At 48.9% G+C, this 18807-nt stretch overlaps 1 protein-coding gene across 1 annotated transcript; it reads left to right on the forward strand.

Annotated features, from left to right (window-relative positions):
* Nucleotides 1-1933: 1933 nt before the first annotated feature.
* Nucleotides 1934-17189, forward strand: SLC17A9 (solute carrier family 17 member 9). Its single transcript, XM_031591570.2, has 13 exons — nucleotides 1934-2126; nucleotides 7999-8196; nucleotides 8965-9104; nucleotides 10206-10305; nucleotides 10847-10977; nucleotides 11697-11793; nucleotides 12496-12592; nucleotides 14168-14255; nucleotides 14552-14586; nucleotides 14672-14787; nucleotides 15128-15183; nucleotides 15494-15523; nucleotides 15605-17189. The coding sequence occupies exons 1-13, from the start codon at nucleotides 2014-2016 to the stop codon at nucleotides 15766-15768; spliced, it is 1365 nt and encodes a 454-aa protein (XP_031447430.2). The 5' UTR covers nucleotides 1934-2013; the 3' UTR covers nucleotides 15769-17189.
* The last annotated feature ends 1618 nt before the right edge of the window (nucleotides 17190-18807 follow it).

The following is an 18807-nucleotide window of genomic DNA, read 5'->3' on the forward strand; positions in this document are numbered from 1 at the left end:
GCACCTGTCTTCTGACTTGTTTCTGTTTGCCATTTAATCACCTTGATGGGATGTTTGCCTCCAGAAAGTAATGCAGCAGTGAAAAGAATGGTATCAGTGTTCTCACTTTTTAAATGGATGTTAACAAGTTTGCTGTTAATTTTATATTCAAATATATATATATATATATTTAACTGCAGCTATTTCTCAAGGTAAAATTAGCTCCCTACTGTAGAAGCAAGTTAGAGCATCTGAGAGCAGTAAGGAGGAAGTGTAAGAGTAGAAAATCAGAACACTTGATATGATATACTCAATTTTGAGACTCAGTTATAACTTTAGTAAATAGCCAACACTGCAGTGTCGGATGCATCCTACAACAGAACTGAAACTTTACATAGCAGTGTCTCAGATGAGTGTAAGTGGGTTTTCTCTATCTGTGATTGCTGTATCATACCCAAGCCCTCAGCTCTTCTGTACTCTCCTGGGCCCATGAGATACATTTCACTTCTGTACTTATATCAGCTCTCGTCTCCCCTCCTACCTAGATTTAAACACACACATTATTATTATCCATACACATCTCTCATAACAGACTGAAGGATGTTTCTGATTTTTGGCTGCATTTTCTCATGCCTTGGCTCCCTCTTCTGGAAATAGTCACAGTAGCAGAGTGAATAAAAACACCTCCTTTGCATGGTTTCCAGTCGTGTGTCCAAATAATTGAAAGAAAGCTGACAACGTGATGAAGGCTGAGCCCTGTGGTTACTCTGCATAGTTCCCCTCAGTTTGCACTTACACCAAAGCTTGTTGGTGTTTCCTTTCCCTGTGGGTAGGCAGGTGACTGTATGTGATTATGCCATGGGTGTTTTGGGGTAGACCTCTTTCCTTGAAACGCAGAGGCAGTGAACGTGGCGTGACTGTATGTCTTTTGCTGGAGCCCTCCTATTTCTGGTCTGGATCTGTCCGTGTGTGAAGAACCTTTTGCTACTTCACTCTCTAAAGTTCAGCTCAATATTGTCCTCTTGATTTAAGCTAACTGCTCTTCAGGGACTTGAAAAGTATTCTTTCTAGCAGAAGAATGGGTAAGTGAGCTTTAGAGCTAAGTTTTGTTTTTACTGAGCGTTCACAGGCTCCTGGTTTTCCTGATTGTAGGCAGGCTATACTGGCCATGCACACCTGCTCATTGTGCTTTTTGGTGCAGCCAGGAGCTTCAGCACCTTCCCCAAAGGCTGTGTACCACCTGGCTGGGCTGAGTTTTGCCATGCCCACATCCAAGCTACTACTGGTCCTACAGTCACCTCAATGATGTCCTAACAGCTGCTCATTTATATTCCTGAGGTGATTCATCAGTGCTCTTATTTTGAAGTGAGATAACCATTATTTTAATTATCTATTTCCATACGGAAGTCTGATTGTATCCGACATTTAAGGATAGCAGCAGCTCTGTCCGGCAGGGTTAAATCAAGCTGCAGCAATATGAATTTCTATTCAATTTCTCCTTAAATTGGGTGGGAAAATCCAGAGCGAGAGAGATTCCTGCTGGCACATCTATGAAAGGCAGAGGAACGAGGGGCTGTCCCACCAGTAGTGCAAACAGCACTGCAGTTTTTGGATGTTGAAGGGTGAGGATGTTCTTTCTGTTAAGCCCCCATGATGTTGCCGATTTAATTATTTACTGGAGGAGGAGTTCAAACAAACAAACAAAAAACAATAAGAGGGGAAAAAAAGAAACCAGTAACACAAAGACCAAGTTTGAAGGAAAAGGATGGAGATGCCAAAGCTCCGTTCCGCGCTGACCGCCGGCCGAGCGCCTTCCCCGGGCACCGCGAGTTCGGGGCTGCCCCGGGGCTGGATGCGGAGCCGGGACCCCGCCCGCCCCGAGAGCAATGCGGGCGGCCCCGGCATCGTGGAGGGCGGCGGGACTTCCCGGAACGGCCCGGCGGGGAGGCGCTGACACGTGGCCGCGGCTCGGCAGGGGGAGGGAGCCGGCGGCCGGGGCGATGTGAGCCGGCGGGGCCGGAAAGCGCTGCCCGCATGGCCGCGGGCGGCGGCAGGAATGCGCCGGTGTGCGGAGGAGAGCACGGCCACCGGGACCCGCAGCACGACGGCATGAGGAGGGATGGAGGCGGGGAGCCGTACTGGTCCAGGTAAGGCTGCGGCGTTCCGCTGGCGAGCTGGGCAGGCTCAGCCGGAAACCTCTCCGCAGCTCCTGGGGCTGCTCCTGCGATGTGCCGGATATCGGACGGGTGGTTTCGGAGATGCTCGGGGGTCGGAGGGCACCCGGCTGTTGGGTGGTGGGCGGTGGAGGAAAACCACCGATGGGCGAGGTGTGGAATTGCTGTGAATCGCGGGGGGGAAAAAAATCTCTCCGATCTATTTCTGGCCTGCAGTCAGTTATTTAAACAACCGTCGAAACTATGGCGAGGTTTATCATAGTGTTCCAGCCGGGATGTTTGTACTGCTGATAGCGAGTAATTAAGATGAAGTCTGGAAAAGGAGGAGCTCACCAGCTCAGAACTGTTCCTGTTCTTTTCCTTTCCCCAAACCGCCTCGGCACAGTGCCATGGAGGACAAGGTTGGGCATTGGTGGGCTGCATGCTGAATTTCCAGCACTTCAGAACCCAAAAATTCCATGCTGTCTCTATGGTGTTCCCTGTGTTACACCACGATTCCAACAACGTGCTTCTACCTCATCCCCACCTGGATGAACTTCTGCATGGGAGTCACAGTTTGGTTGCAAACTTCCTTCCTTCAAGGAGCGATGGGATGCTGCTCTCAGGTGTAGGGTTTGAGTTTGGGGTTTGCTGCATTCATTGATCACTGTGGGTCCCTTCCAACTCAGGGTATCCTACATTTCTATGAAAATATTTAGTGCTCCTCTTAGGCCAAAGTGACCACTTCCAGCAGTTGGGGTGTAAACAAAAGCGATGGTTGATGTTGACTGTTGGTGAAGTATCAAGAAAGAAGCATTTTTAGAGAATTCTGGCCACGTTGCTGTTAGTGATTGAAAGAATTGGGTCTGTGCTAGACCCACACACACCCATACCTTCTCTTGTTTGGGGGTCTCAAGCAAACAAGTGGGAGAGGAGCATTCTGCCACGTTATATGGGCGGGTTGGTGTCTGGGTGGAATGTAGCTGGTGAGGTGGTTAAAAATCAGCATAGTGGACAGTTTTTGATCAAGGTATGCAATTGAATAATAGCTCTTGACATTTCAATGCATGGATTAATTGCCGTGGAGGCAAGGTTTTATCAAGTGGAGGAAGCGACATGAGTTCCATGTTCTCCAACAAAAGCTCTGCCAGGCTGCTTCCCAGGATCTGCCTGCACTGTCAGTGCAAGGAGAGATAAGCACTTATCTCGGAGGGTTTATTGTTCCATCTTTGTTCGTGCCGCTTCTTCTCTTGTCCTCCCTTTTTTCATCCAGCTCTTCCTTCCTCTTGCACTGTTCTTTCCCCGTGGTTCACCCTACCTCCCCAGCTGACCTTCTCAGACTTTTTGGTAGGTAGTTTCCCATGACTGTGCTATTACATGTTATTATCTGTATTGTCTTTCTCATCCAAGAACAAAGCTTGAAAAGATTGCTTGTGTTGTAGCACATCTGGACATTTAGATAGAGCTTTTTGTTGGAGATCTTAATGTGCCAAGCAGGGCCTTCTGGTTGGACTGATGGGAAGGCTAAAGGTCCAAGAAGAGAAATCTATAGCCAAAAGTTAGAAATAAAGCCATGGGCAGATCCAGCCAGTGACACAGAGACAATATTTTGGATGGTGCCTCCAGAAGAGGAATAGAGCACAGGAAAGGCAGCGTGTCCTGGGAAGAAAACGGCTCCTGAAACCACTCTGCCTCTCCTAGCCTCTGGCTACACATAAAGACAAGTGATTATTATTATAGCAGTTTCTCTTAACTTCACAGATGAAAGGAGCTGTACCATGACCACGTGCTGCTCTCCAGTCTCCTGACTGCACTTCTTGCCCCAGAGATCACATTGTGTTCCTGAGCTCTGTACCCTCATCTTTTGTCAGCCCTGTGTTGCAGCTTTTGTTGCTTCTTTCTTTTAGTTGCTGGTTGTTTTATTATCCAAGTTCCTCACTCTGATTTTAACTGTGCCCTTGCTGAGAACTTTTCACGTGGAGTATGTAAGCAAGAAATGCATTTCATTTATGGCTGATCCATGTCCATCTTGTATCAGTGTGCAAAGCACGTGTGTGCTTTTTTATTACATTTTCCCACCTCCTCCACCTGGACTAAACAACTATTTCCAGCTCATGAGAGCGGCTCAAATCTAATTTTCATCTTTGCTTTTGCCGAAAGCAAGAAATGAAGAGAGGGAATAAACTGAGAGCTGCGCTTGCTGAACACCACTTTGTTGCCATCTGTGGCTCTGCACAAGAAGTTTGTGCACAGGAGGCGAACAGGAAATCAGCAGCTTTCCCAGTAAAAAAAGCCCTGTGTCCTCTGTGCTCTGGCTGGAAAAAAGCTTTCTCTGAACCAAAACGCTGCTTTTGACAGTGAGAAATCACCGGTGTGGAGCCAGTCTGCAGCATGACAGTGTCAGCTCGAGGAGGGAAGAAAAAGCGTTCCCTGGATACCCGTGTTGGGTTTTTGAGGGAGGGAGGAACTTTTGGTAGGAAAAACAAAGAGAAGTGAGAGGGTTGTTGAATGGAGTTAAAAATAACCACCTGGGTGTTATCTCCTTGCACCACGGCAGGCAGGCGCAATTGTGTTGATTGCTATCAATCAAAGCAGGCGGTGGCTGAGCTGGGACTGAGATTTGCTATGGAGCTGTCATCTTCCTGCCAGGTGGCCCCATGCTGGTGCCAGCGATGCTGTCCCATGGTTTGGTGGCCCTGAGGTGTGGCTGGCAGCTGGGTCTGTCCCTTCAGGTAGCCCAAATTCCAGCGAGTTCATTTCAACAGTGACCTGCAGTGCCTGCAAACAGAGCAACGGGCTGAGGGAAGGGAGGGGGGCATGTCAAGAGAAATAAAAGTTGAATCAATATTTGCTTTGTGGCACCTATTGCAGAAGTTCCTCCAGCGGGATAACAGGCTGCAAATAAAGGTACCCTGTGCTGCTGGTTCTCTTTCCAGTGTGACTTTCCTTAAGCACTGATGTCAGCCTTTGTGCCCTTGGATGGGGCATGGTGGGATCTGAACCCCACGGAATCGTTGGGTGCCTCTGAGCAAAGTGGTGACCCATTGCCTGGGGCTGTGCTGGGGCAGAACCAGGGGACATCACCAGGGCTGCTCCACCACAGTGCTGCTGCCATACAGACAGCTGCCCTGAAAAAGTCATTAGGGCTCAATTACAGTCCTCATGTTAATTATAGTCTGTCTGGATGGTGGTTGAAGGTTTGTGAAGTAGGAAGTGTTTTCTTGCTGCATGGCTGCTCTGTCTGCAAATTGGGTCCCAGAAGGGGATGCAGCTGCAGGTGCTGTTCCTTGCACGAAGGAAGCTGCTGAGCAAAGCCATAGGTTTAGGCTTAGATGTGCTTCAGCCTTACTCGGTTTGGTTATTTCCAGCATGGATTATTAGTCCCTCATCAGAGAAGCAATTTAGGTAAATTTGCTAACGCTGGTAAAGCTTCACTTCTCAGAGGGCAGTTATAATCTCCAAAACCTTACATTTGATTTGTCATTACTGCTTCATTCTAAAAGCAGAGTTTTATTTTTTCTCCCTTCTGCTAGCCCAGGCTTCTCCTGCAACCTTTGCTGTTGTTGTTTTGCACTGAGCAGAACATTGACTCATCAGCAGCCTCTGTGATAACTATAATTAGGAGAAAATGCGTTTACAAAGCTCTTTCCTCTGATGTAAGCACATCATTGTCCTTGCAGAGAAGTAATTCTTGCCGTGCTTCAGGTGGGTGTGGGCACAGTCAGGCTGTCAGAGTGGATTTCCCTTGCTGGATATGCTACCTATGGAGCAAGTGGTAATTTGCAGTCCTCGCGACAGTCCATGCTTGTTTTGAATGGAAGCATCTACTGATAACAATATAGGAAAAGGGTATAAATGCAGTGAAGCAGTGATCAAAACGTGCACTGTCTCAGCAGCCAAATGATAGTGAATATTGACACTTATTGCAGGTGCTTTACTTGGTCACCCCAATTGTTCAGGTTCATTGACTCGAATTAACTGGCATCGTGCTGCTGCAGATAAGAGGGGAGATTAGGGCTCCAGGCTGGCTGCAGAATGAGGTTGATAGGAGCCACAGCTCTGCAGGTGATGAACAAACAGCCTTTGTTTTCGCTGCAAGTTAAAGTGTGATCATTGGATCATAAACTCACAGAATTATTTAGGTTGGAAGAAAGCCCACTAACATCCCCAAGTCCAACCCCTACCCACTCCACTGTGCCACTGACCGTGTCCCTTGGGGGGACAGTGATGGTGACCCCACCACCCCCCTGGGACCTCACAGCTCCTTTCTCTGGACATGCTCCAAGGCCTCCATGTCTTTCTTGTAGTGAAAGGCTCAAAACTGAGCACAGCACTCAAGGTGAGGCCTCAGTAGTGCTGAGTACAGAGTGACAATGTCCCTCTTACAGCACATGTCCTTCTAACAGCATAAGACCAAGAGAGTGTATGTCACCTGATTCAAGTGACCGAGGCAGCTCAACCCTTGGTTACTCATTCTTCCAGCAAAGATAAGTGAGGTTTTCTAGTTCCTGAACTATTTAGTAGTGTGTGTACACAGTCAGGACAGGTCCAACCTTCAAAGCTCCCAGTCCTCCCTGCCAGGGCTGGCACAGAGCTGCCTGTTTGCCTGGTCAGGAAATAGCAATAAATTCACCTGGAGCAGCCCAGAGGCTCTGAGTGCTTTCCTTTCCATTGTTCTCTTGTCTCCCTCCTTGACGGACAGGTTTATCAATGCTCTTGTGCTGTGTGGGATTAACCTACGTTGGTCATAAATCCAATACAGGGGAATAAGTGCTCGTTTCAATACAAGGGGTGCAGGTTGTTTCCCATGCAGACAGTGGGGTGGAAAGCACAGAGGTCAGTGCCCCAGTACAGTGAATTCCAGTCTGCCCTGGAATGGCGAGAGCTTGTTTGCCCAATGCTTTGTGCTCTGCTCAATGGGCACAAAATTAACGTAATTTAACATATGAGGGTCGCATCCTATTTATTTCCATGGAAGATACAACAGCTACAAAGGGCACAATAACACCATTTGACAGGGCAAACGCTCGGCTACAAAATAGCATTTCCCACATAGTCACCACCAGTAGGTGTTTTTGCCAAGGATGAACAAGAGTCTGTATGCCACACTTGGACAAGTCTGCACTACCCACCGCCTCGCTGTGCATACATCCACTGTTTGGTTTCCATCAACATTCAGCAAGCATCAATGAACGTCATTGGGTGCCATTTTTTCCACAGGGAGAATTTAATTCCACACCTTTGCTCCATACACGCTTCCATGTGAGGTGCTTTTCTGCTGCCATCTTTCACATGGAATGGAATATTGCTGAGAAGGTTGAATCTCTACTGCCATACCACCAACATCCACCTCTCATGGGTCAACATAATAAAATAGGAAGCATCACTTTCGGAGCAGCCCTTCTGAATAGTGTGTGTTGTCACTGAGCTTATTTTTTCATGGGCACTGGGAGACCCAGCCTGCAGACCAGGCAGGAGTAAATATCCCCTTCTACAGGAGCACTTACCTTGGGGCTGGGTGCTCATGTACCAAAACTAAGCATGGGCTGCAAACCCATCCTTGCCTTTACGCTGGGTTACTCTGCTCCTTGCTCTGGGCTGTTCAGCCCCACGGTGTCCATCTCTCACTACAACACTCTTCCATCCATATCACATTTATGAAGGGTAACGTGTCACCTCCCGTGGGGGCATTACTCTGAGTGCCAAACAGCAAATATTTGCTTCCAACATGGTGTGTCACGTGCTGACCTTTCCTTTGTTACCCTTTAAAGAACACTTCCTGGAGCTTTTGTTTGGGAAGAAAAAAGACAGCTCTGCCAGGCACATCCACTCAGCCATTTCCCCACCTTCTTTTTGCCCCGTTCAGGCCCGAGTGCCGCGTGTGGACGGTGATGCTGCTGCTGGGGACGTGCCTGCTGTACTGCGCCCGCGTCACCGTGCCCATCTGCGCCGTCGCCCTGAGCGCGCACTTCGGCTGGGACAAGAAGCAGTCAGGAGTTGTGCTCAGCAGCTTCTTCTGGGGCTACTGCTTGACGCAGGTCATCGGAGGACACATCAGTGATCAGTACTGGGAGTTACTTCCGTTTCTATCTATCTTCTTTTTTTTTTTTTTTTTCCTTTTTTTTTTTCTTTTTCTGTTTCCGTTTTTGGTTTCTATTTGGCTTCCATTTCTATTTTCCCCTGCTTGGGTTTTTTCAGTAGCACAGAGCTTGGTTTTGACCTCTCGCTTTAAGTTTTGGTAGTGCCACCTTTCACCCTGGGACAGTAACAGAGCAAAGGCTGAAACCTGTTTGTGGGGAAAGGCTTGATGGGTTTCTCTATCAGCCCTACCCAGGGTCTACAGCCCTGATTCAGAAAGTACACATGCAGTTTTGACTATTTGTTCAGACACCTGGGTCTTAAAATCGGTGCTGTGGTTATAACACAGCATGCACCAAAGGACTTTGCACAGGCATAATCCCCATCAAACAGAGGGAGTGCCCCAACCATCCCACAGAGCTGCCAGAGAGACCTACGGGTATGTTAATGGACATGTAGACCAGTGTGGTGGTCGTGGACACACAGACCAGTGTGGTTTCTATTCACCTTTAGACAGTGAAGACCACTTTTATACCACTATAATTTTTGTGACAGAAGTGGCTTTTGTCACTGGTTCAGTAACTGTGGTAAAAAAAGCAAAGCAGCAGCTTGGAATTCCCTGCATAGGGGAGAATTTGCTCTTAAAAACTGGCAGAGCTGGGGAGAAGGCTTGAGCTTTGGCAGAGGGCCTTTGCCTTTTTGTCTTGCCCTTTTGCCTTCTGCTCACTTTCTATACATGTTCTTTTCCTTCCAGAATAGGGGGTGAGAAAGTCCTCCTCCTCTCTGCATCAGCATGGGGCTTCCTGACGTTCATCACCCCACTGCTCACCCAGATCACGTCGGCACACCTCGTCTTCATGACCTGCTCCAGGTTCCTCATGGGGCTGCTGCAAGGTGAGAGCCACGTCCTTGGCACAGGCAGTGAGTGCATGCAAGTTCAAAGAATTATTGAATCATTTGTGTTGGAAGGGACCTGTAATGCCCATCTGGTCCAACCCCTTGCAATGAGCAGGGACACCCACAGCTCCATCAGTGCTCAGAGCCCCTCCAGCCTGATTTTGGCTGTCTCCAGTGATGGGACACCACCATCTCTCTGGGCAAACTGTGCCAGTGCATCACTGCCCTCATCGTAAGAAACTTTTCTCGTATCCAATCTAAATCTCCCTTCTTTGAGTCTGAAACCATTTTCCACTGTCTTATCACAACCAACCCTGCTAAAATGCCCATCCCCAAAGCCTCTATCAGGTCTCCATGGAGCCTTCTCTTCTCCAGGCTAAGTCCTGTGGTTTGCAGTGCATGAGCTCTTCTCCTGGGTGTTCAAGCAAGCCTCAGAGCTGCCTCTGCACCTACAGTGTCCATAGGAAGGAAAAAAAAGACATTTCTAGATAAAGTCACCCACAAATCATTCCCCACAGTAACCTCTCTGCAGGACATGGGCTGCCACGATAGGAAACTACAGCTGGCTTCTGAAATTGGATTGGAATTTGCGGGGTTCTAAAACTCCTTCAAAGCACTCGGTGAAAATCGGTCCTTCCCAAAGCCTTTGAATAATTTGGGGTGATTTTCCTTTCCTCTTGCCAAACTGCAGCACTGTGGGGATGTAATTGGCACTGATGAGCTGATGAGGTGATGGAGTCACTGTCCCTGGATGTATTCCAGAGCCATGGAGATGTGGCACTGAGGGTCAGTGGGCATGGTGGGGTGGGTTGGGATTGGGTTTGGCCTTGGGGATCTTAGAGGTTTTTTCCCAACCTTAATGTTTTTTTTTCTATAATTGATGCTAGCAGCAGTGACAATGACATGGGATTATGGAGAAGGCACAAGCAAACCTTTCATGGCCACGGGTTCCTTTAGTTTATGCTATGCCTCTATTACAAATTCCTCCAAAGTTCTACTACTTTATCTCAGTGCTTAGCTCCTGCTGCATCTTGTAAATTTGCTTTTAGCTTGCTGGTGAGGTTCCTTACCTTGACAGCTCCTTTCCCATGCTCACAGGGGTCTACTTCCCATCCCTGGCCAGCCTGCTGTCTCAGAGGGTCCGGGAGAGTGAGCGAGCCTTCACGTACAGCACAGTGGGGACCGGCTCACAGTTCGGGTAAGTTCACAAGGCAGATGGCTTTGAGCAGCAAGTGACAGTCTCAGGACATCCTGATGATGAAAGGACATTAAATAGTTGGAGGCAAAACTTCCAGCCTGTAGTGCAGGCAGGTGCCTGGGTCCTTGAGGATGCTGCCTGCAGCTGGGGAAGCCTCAGGCAGTTGCTGTCTGTGCTCTCATGCACACACTGCTGAAGACTGTGTGTTCTCTGAAGTGTGCTGTTTGCTCTTGAGCATGTCAAAGATTTCTGTGTTGTTGGTTTTTTTTTTACTTTCCTTCCAAGACAGACTTTGAAGAGCGTTTGCAACATTTAATTACTCTGGGAAACAGCCTGATCCTGTAGGAAAAGCAAGGGTCAGCCCAAAACTGCTCACTGTCCTCTGACAGATGACAATAATAGAACTTTCCCGTCTCTGCTAATTTTCTTTCTAAATGGAAGGGCTGCTTCAAAGCCATACAGCAATTTTTATGTGTTTAATCACTCGCTTATGGGGGTTAGAAATGCAGACACATGAGCCAGCCTGTGATTTGCCTTACAGGACGCTGGTGATCGGAGCTGCAGGATCTCTGCTGCTGGACTGGTACGGCTGGGAGAGTGTTTTCTACTTCTCTGGTTTGCTCACTTTGCTCTGGGTTTACTGCACCTGCAAGTACCTGCTGACAGAGAAAGGTAAAATCAGCCCTCCTGCCTCGAGTGGCAGCTTTCAGCAAAGCTGCATTGCCAAGGGCGTGTTACATGGTGGGTTTTCCTTGGGTCTCTTTGTGTTGTATGCAGCGTCTGCCTGATGATGCTGAACCCAGAAACAAGATTTTGAGCTTTTGCTTTGCTGAGTTTCTGTTCCCAGTCCCATGCTGGATTATATTGCTGACAAGAGTCCGCTCTGACTCTTCCATTCCTTTAAGCACTGGTGAAAACACCACACAGAGCCTGATCTGCTAAGTGGATTAAGCTAAAGCAGGGCAAGATACTTATTCCCAGCTAAGAGCATCTACACACGAAGCTTTTACAAATCAGTTAATCCTGAATATCTCTTCCAAATAACTCTGGGTGTAAATCCACACATGGGCAAACAGTGACACCTGGATACAGTGTTATTAGTGCACATGGGATGCAGGAGCCCAGCTCACCTTGTGCCTGGTGCTGCACGGAATCCAGAGCTGCCCAAAGAGCTGTTGTCCAGAAATTCAACAAATGGTGAGGGTGGCTGGATGGAGTGGTGGGTGGGTGCTGTGGAAGATCTTGGTGAACCTAACATGAGCATCCAGAGCCAGCATTGCAGAGTTAGAGGAGATCAAAGTGCTTGTACAGTGGTCTGTCAAATCTGGTCCAGCTTGCATAGCATGTTGCTGATCAGAGCAACAGTCTTTTGACTGTTTTTGTCCCTCCAGATCTCATCATCCCCATAGACTATTTAATGAGAAGCATCTCAATCTCGAAGCAGAGCAAAGTGCCCTGGAAGCAGCTGTTTAAGAAGGCGCCGATATGGTAGGCAGATGATGGAGCTCTGAGTGCTGTGCCAGGACAGCAGGGCTGGAGAGCATCCTCCTGCCAGGGCTTCTCACCTCAGTGTGCTTGTTTGTTCTGTGGGTTTGTACTTTGCCCTTTTACTTTTGGAAAACATCACTAGGTTTGCAGGCTGCTCCCGGGATGAGTCCTGTGCTCTCCAGAGCACCATTCCCCAAGTAGCTTGTTAGAAACACTACTTTCAGTGAGTTCCTAAGCAGTGCAGTGCAGGGGCCCTGTGTTCTTGCTGTTGGAAAGGCATCTCTTTACAGCCCTTTTTTTGGAGGGGAGGATTCTGCACTGGGCACTGAGGCTCATTGGAGCACAGCAGTGGGTTCCCAGGGGCTGCTAAAGGCAGGGCAGAGGGGCTCGCTGCCCTGAACAACCATGGGCCATGTGCTGATGGCAGGGCCTTAGGAAGCCCTCGGTGACACCTCTTGCAGCAGGGTGGGTGAACCTGGCCCGTGCCTGTGCTCTGATGTCAGGCACAGAGAGAGGGGTGTGGGAATGCATGGTGTGAGCGGAGAGCTGCAGTTATCTGTGAAAAGATCTCTGGAAGCAACTGCAGCACTCAGAGGGATTTAATTATAGACCTGGAACTGTAATACTGCACTGCTGGGCTGGTCCTTCTCACCCAGCATCTCCATCGCTGCTCACTGCCTCCTCCCTGCTGTGTATTCCCAGGGCTGTCATCACTGCACAGCTGTGCACAGCCAGCACATTTTTCACCCTCCTCTCCTGGCTGCCAACTTTCTTTAAGGAATCGTTCCCCGAGTCCAAGGTAAGCACAGTGCTGGTGGGGGAGGAGGGCTGGGCTCCCTGCACTGCTTTCAGAGAGTGGGGTGGTTTTCTAATGAATGGCGCAGGGCTTGGGACATCATGCTGTTGCAGTGACTCCATGACTGGGTTTTCATGGGGATTTTAGCTATATTGCATAGCTCAGAGCTACCTGCAGAAGTGGTTGTTACCATTGATAATGTGCACTTACTGGGAATGCTTCCCTCTCCCCAGTGCAAGCATTCCCATCTTTCAGAGTCCTGCACTCCTGGGCTGAGTGCTGCTGTCTATCCTGTGCTCAGAAACTGACATGGCCTTTTCCACAATACCTCTGTTAGGGTTGGGGTTTGTTCTTTCTCTTTTTTTGTAATTTTCAGAGCTTAAACATGCTTTTTATTATTACATCTATAAAGTCCTTTATGGCATCCTTGGTATTTATATTACGATCATGTATTAAACCAGCAAACATATTGTTGTGACGAGATCTGTGCACCTCTTGTAATGTGCTCGCAGCTGTAATTTACCACCTGCTATGCCTTGTATCATGGATCCCTTATATAAGATGCTCCATACAGTGCTCCTGCTTCATATATTTTAATAAACTGGGGCTTGACAATGCTTGATTTTAAAAGATAATCCTTAGTGTGGTATAACTGTGTCACCTGCTGGTCAGATGCCCCTGCTGCAGGTGAGATGCCTTCACCCACCCCCAGCCCACCTGGGTGGATGGAGATGCAGGAGCATTTTGGCAGTGGGATGAGACAAGGGTGGCTTTGATGTGTTGGGACTGAGTGTGCTGAGTAACCCCAGCTGGTGCTACAAGATGCACAGACCTGCAAGCCCTATGGTGGTACATTTTTGAAAGTGACCAAGAACTAAAATTCCAGTGGTGCTGAGAGATGCAGGTGGGTACAGTTTCCAAGAGCAGCCAGAACAGGATTACTCAAACCAGGAGCACTCAGCCCTCTGTGCATCCCTCTGCTGCTGCGGGGTGTGTCCATGTGGTTCTGAGCAAAGGGCCATGGAGGGGATGAGCCGAGATGAAGGCAGCCCAACACACAGCGAGTTCAGCTCCCCATGGGATCTGGGCACTAAATCTGAGCAGCAGTAATCCAGATGACCAGCAATCATCTGTGATTACAAACGTAGCAAGCTTGCTGAATTGAAAATAGACCAAGGCATGTTGTTGCTATAATGTTACCTAATCCTGGCATTACAAAGTCCAGCTACATTCCCTCAGCTTCCTGCTAATGCTGCTAACGAGGCTGAAGCCCCTGCTGAAAATGCTTCCAGCTTCTTTGTTGCTGACCTGCAGGGCAGAGCTACACCCGGAGCTCCCTGGCTCCCTGCACATCGCTGTGCTGAGCACCAAAGTTTGTCATGCTCAGTCCTCACTGCTGAGATTTGCAGAGGAACAGAGATAGCAATGCTGCCTGGCCTGGGGGCTGTGCTCTGGGAAGGCAGTAGAGGCCTGTAAGAAGTTCTGCTCCCTTCATGTGTTTCCTTTCTGCAGACTTTTGCAAAACATTTGCAGACAAGCTCTGACAGCAGCCCTCTCTTGACTTTTGCTGTCTTTCAGGGCTGGGTGTTCAATGTAGTTCCCTGGCTGGTTGCAATTCCAACAAGCTTGTTCAGTGGATTTCTGTCCGATCATTTAATTAATCAGGGTAAGAGCCCTTCTGGCTTTTCCTCAGCTCTTATTTTATGTATTGTGGGAATAGAACTGGGAGGAGGAATGAGAGAGGCTTGTTGGGAAGGAGAAGTCCCAGCAAACAAACAACATGCAGTCCTGATATGACAGCAGTGGGAGTGCTGCCCCATCTGTGTTGTTGAAGCTCTCTTTGGTCTTACAAGATCCATCCAGAAATGAGCTCTGGCCATCTGAAATCACTTTGTGCTCTCCTGGCTGGGAACAAGGAGACCTGTTGAGCTGCCTTAACTGAGGCTCTTCTTTCTCTTCCAGGGTACAAAACCATCACCGTTCGTAAGTTCATGCAGGTAAGAGAGCTGCAGCCATGGGAGTAGCTTGAGCTACCTGCTCATGGAAAACTCACTGAGGTATTTAATTTTTCTCTTTTTCCAGGTCATTGGCTCTGGAGTCTCAAGCATGTTTGCCCTGTGCCTGGGCCAGACATCCAGTTTTTGCAACGCTATAGTGTTTGCCTCAGCCTCTGTTGGGCTTCAGACCTTTAACCACAGGTACCCATAGCCCCTCAGCTCCCACCCCACACTGGTGGGGCTCTATGAGCAGCCTGCTTCCATCCCACCATTGGTGCTAGCCCTGAGCATTGCTCTCTGATCTGTGTGCTGCAGTTGTGAGGGCACAAAGCAGGGGGTGAATTGCATTTCATCCCCTCTGAGCGCTTGGAGCTGAATCCTTCTATATTGCTCTGCTTGCAGCCTCTTCCCTCCTTGTCCTCTCTCACCATTATTATCTGGGATCCTTTCCTTTGGTTGGGCCAGCTAAACTCAGTGCAAATGATGACAAAGCAAATCCTATTTCATTAAAGCTGCCATTTCCCTCTCTATTTCTCACTAGTGGTATTTCAGTGAATGTGCAAGACCTGGCCCCATCCTGTGCTGGCTTGCTGTTCGGTAAGGAATCCTCTGGGCTGTGTGGGGACAGACAGGGCTTGGGGTGTTGAGCTGTGTGCCTGCAGCCTCAGCTCCCTTCTGTGCATGGAGCTGCCTTCGTGGAGCTGCACAGACGTGCTGCTTTGTTTGTCTGCCAGCAGGAGGGGTGAAGTGTTGGTTGGCCCCACCATTTGCATGGCATTTTGCTGTGCACACACAACGAATGGGTCGGGTTGGCAAGCCAGGTGGAGATGTGCATGTCTTCATGTTGTTAATACCCAATTCCTGTGAGATGAAGCAAAAGGGCATTTCCCCTCTCTTCTCTTTGCAGGTGTTGGAAATACAGGCGGAGCTCTGCTAGGTAAGGCACTCCCTGCAGCTCATCCCATGGGCAAGCAGGATGCAGCCCCTCTGCATCTCCATCTCTTCCCTCTGTGCACAGGTGTGGTTTGCGTGTACCTGGCTGGATATCTGATGGAAACAACAGGCTCCTGGATTTCTGTTTTCAACCTGGTGGCTGCTGTCAACAGTGTTGGTCTCTGTGCGTTCCTGGTGTTTGGAGAGGCCCAGAGGGTGGACACAGACTCTGCCTACATTGACATGTAGCAATGATTCTGAGGAGCAGTGGAAGGAGCGGGGTGTGTCATGTCCGTGTGCCACTGATGCACAAGTGCCAAAGAACATTATTGTGTTGTGGGTGTTTTAATGGGATGAAAATAACTGGGACCGTGTATGCAGTGGGTCTGAATGAAACCCACAGCAGAAGAGAAAGGTAGAGTTCCTGTTTTGCTCAGGGCATGGCTGGTGGTTGGTGGGGCCATCCAGTTCAAAGTCTACAGTGAGCACGTGGCCTTGGTTTGCCCAGGTCCCTTTCAGGGGCCATGTATGCTGGTGGCTGTCCTGCTGGACGGGGCTGCAGTTTGCACTCTCTGCTTACAGAGTGCAGAGCATGGGAACGGCTGCGCTTGGCCATCCTGCAACTGTGTGGGGTATTTCCAACGCATTGCTTTTTGTCTGGACTAAAAGCAAAATCCAAAAGAATGCACCTCTGACCTTAACCGCCCCTCGCGTGCCTTTGTTTTGCAATCTGCTCTGCAGGTCCAACCCAGGTGCACCTGTGAAAAGGTTGTGAGATGGATTCAAGGCTTCCTTCAGGGCAATTGAGGATCTCTAGCTGGAAGCCCTGGGCAGGACATCCCATCCACACTGCCTTCACCACGCTCCAGCTGAGACCTCAAAGCTCAAACCCCTCACCAGGGGGACATGGGGCTGTGCTGCCCTCATAGTGCAGGGGCAGCTGAGGAATCCTCCAAAGCCATTTCACTGTATGCCGTGAATGTGAAGAATTGGTCATGTGCAGTGCTATGGATCTGTGCTCCCTGCTCTATCAGAGGTGTCCTTCATGTGCTGTTGAAGCACTGGGGGCATTGCCAAAGAGCACACAGTGGGCATGGCGTCTGCATGAGGTGTAAAGCCAATTCCTGCACTGGTGACCCATAGTGCTGGATGTGGATCCACACTTCCCTGTGTCAGGGGGAAATACTTGGCTGTTCACGTCTCTGAGCCTGAATGTCTTAAGTTATTTATAAATATTTTTAAATTTAAGTACCAAATTCTATATTTTACGTACTTGAGGCCAGATTCTGCATGCCTGTTTTCTGTGGTACTCCCAGCAAAGCCCATGGGATTTCTAAAGGGGAAGGATTTATCAGCCTACAGCTTCTGCTTTTGTAGGATCTATTTTCCATTTGACATTTCACATTAAAGGAAGTCATTGCTCTTTCTCCCACCCTTCTCTCACAGCTCACCCAGCACTTCAGTGGGTTGACTGGATTATCTGCCTCTGTAAACTGGCCAAAAAAGTTACAGATCTAAGGCCAGGTTCCACCTTCAGGTATCCTCAGCAAAGCATTGAACCCCTTTTCCACAGCTGTACAATTATTAGTTTAAGCAGCCTTGCCAAAGCTTGCTATCAGACATTGTATTATGGAAGGACCTACAAAAATAAAAGCAGCAAGTTGTTCACACACTGTGTGTTTTCCCTTGGAATGCAGAGATGCTCGATGAGGCAGAGCTCGAGTGCACTCAGTGTCACCAACCCCTTGGGGCTGGGGAGGGGGTGGGAGGCTTTGCTGGGAGAAGAGCAGGGCTGGTGGATCACAGCACCCTCACACGTGTGTGCTTTTTCCCACTTATATTGGAAAAATGACCAACAAGCTGTTTTCTGGACACTCCAGCATCAGAGGACATGTTTTGGGGTCACCTGTTGAAGTGATAACACAAATGAACCGAGTCTGCTGTTGGATGGCACATCCCCTGCACACAGACCATCTTCTGCCTGGAGACTGCCTAAAAAACCAGCACAAATTGCCAGCTTTTGTGCATCCTCACTGTTATAGGTTCATTCAGATGCCAACAGAGGGAGCTGTTAGATTTGGGATGTGGGAACTGCTGCCAGCCCAGAGCTGCTGCTCCTGGCCTTGGCACAGCTGGAGCAGGCGCTGCGCGTGGCACTGCTGGCACGGCTGGTTGTGCTGGGCGTAGAGCAGAGCTGCTCACCCCTCTGAGCACTATTGAAGAGCAGAGCCACATAGTCAAAGAGATGTCTTTGAGGACTGTGGGATCTACTAATTTTCTTCTGGTGCATGCTTAGAAAAGAGATCACAGAACTCAGTGCTATCAAAATGATGCTGAAGTCAATTGAATAGCGTGTGTGTTGTCTTCAGCCCTCCCTGTCCTGCTCCTCTGTATATAAAGATGCAAACCACCTCTGGTAGGCACACTTGAACTCTTTTGGCCTGAGGAACTCTGAGCAGCCACGAATCACCCCAAATCCTGCCCCGTTCCTCATCATCGTGTGAAAGGGACTGGAAGTCTGCAGCTGTGCTGATTAATTGCAGGTACATTGTACTGCTGTTGTAAGTTAGAATTGCTGGGTCAGTTTGTATTTAAGTTGTTTAGGGCACATTCAGTAGTTGGCATTGGCCTGAGAGCACTGAAAGAGCACTGTTTTACTGCTGTTTGCCTAACAGTAAATCAATGTAATCATTCAAGCAGGTGGAAAGCAGAACACAGGAGTAAAGCAGCACTTTTTGGAGGGGAAAAGAGATAGCAAAGAGCACTTCTCACTGGTACTTCCTCATGAAAAACACAAGCAGATGCTCTCACAGCAAAGCCCTGCTCTGACACCCACCTGGCAGCTCCCCAGGGTCGGGATGTGCCCCAAAGGCATCACTGCTCTGCAAAGGGCACCGCGCTCTGCGCTGTCACAAGCAAAATACCACCATTTATTGCAGCCGTGACCTACTGCATGCCACCTAATGAGGAATTTTCCATCTCAAACTTTAATGTGATAATTAAGATGTCCATTAAGGTCTTTACAGTTTGACTGCTTGTAATTAAGAAGCAGGGTCGGGGGGTATGGGAGGGAAGAGAGGAGTTACAGCTGAGAGCATCAAGCAGCTTTATGTACTCTCCCCTTTCCATTGCTCTGTTTTGTTTCTTCCCTCAAAAGCATTTTCCTGCAGATGTGGGGTGTCTTTGGCCAGGATGATCCCTGGGGATGAGACCTCTGGAGCACAGAGAGCCCTGGGATAACCAAAAATCCCATCGTGATCATCAGTAATGGGGCTTTGTGCTTCAGTT

The sequence above is a fragment of the Phasianus colchicus genome, chromosome 17, assembly GCF_987193195.1.
Source record: "Phasianus colchicus chromosome 17, bPhaCol1.hap1.1, whole genome shotgun sequence".
Taxonomy (NCBI): domain Eukaryota; kingdom Metazoa; phylum Chordata; class Aves; order Galliformes; family Phasianidae; genus Phasianus; species Phasianus colchicus.

Coding starts and splice junctions, on each gene's coding strand:
- SLC17A9 (XM_031591570.2), top strand. CDS start 2,014: ATGGCCGCGGGCGGCGGCAGGAATGCGCCGGTGTGCGGAGGAGAGCAC. Junction 14,256..14,551: donor CGATCATTTAATTAATCAGG/GTAAGAGCCCTT, acceptor TTTCTCTTCCAG/GGTACAAAACCATCACCGTT. Junction 14,587..14,671: donor CCGTTCGTAAGTTCATGCAG/GTAAGAGAGCTG, acceptor CTCTTTTTCCAG/GTCATTGGCTCTGGAGTCTC.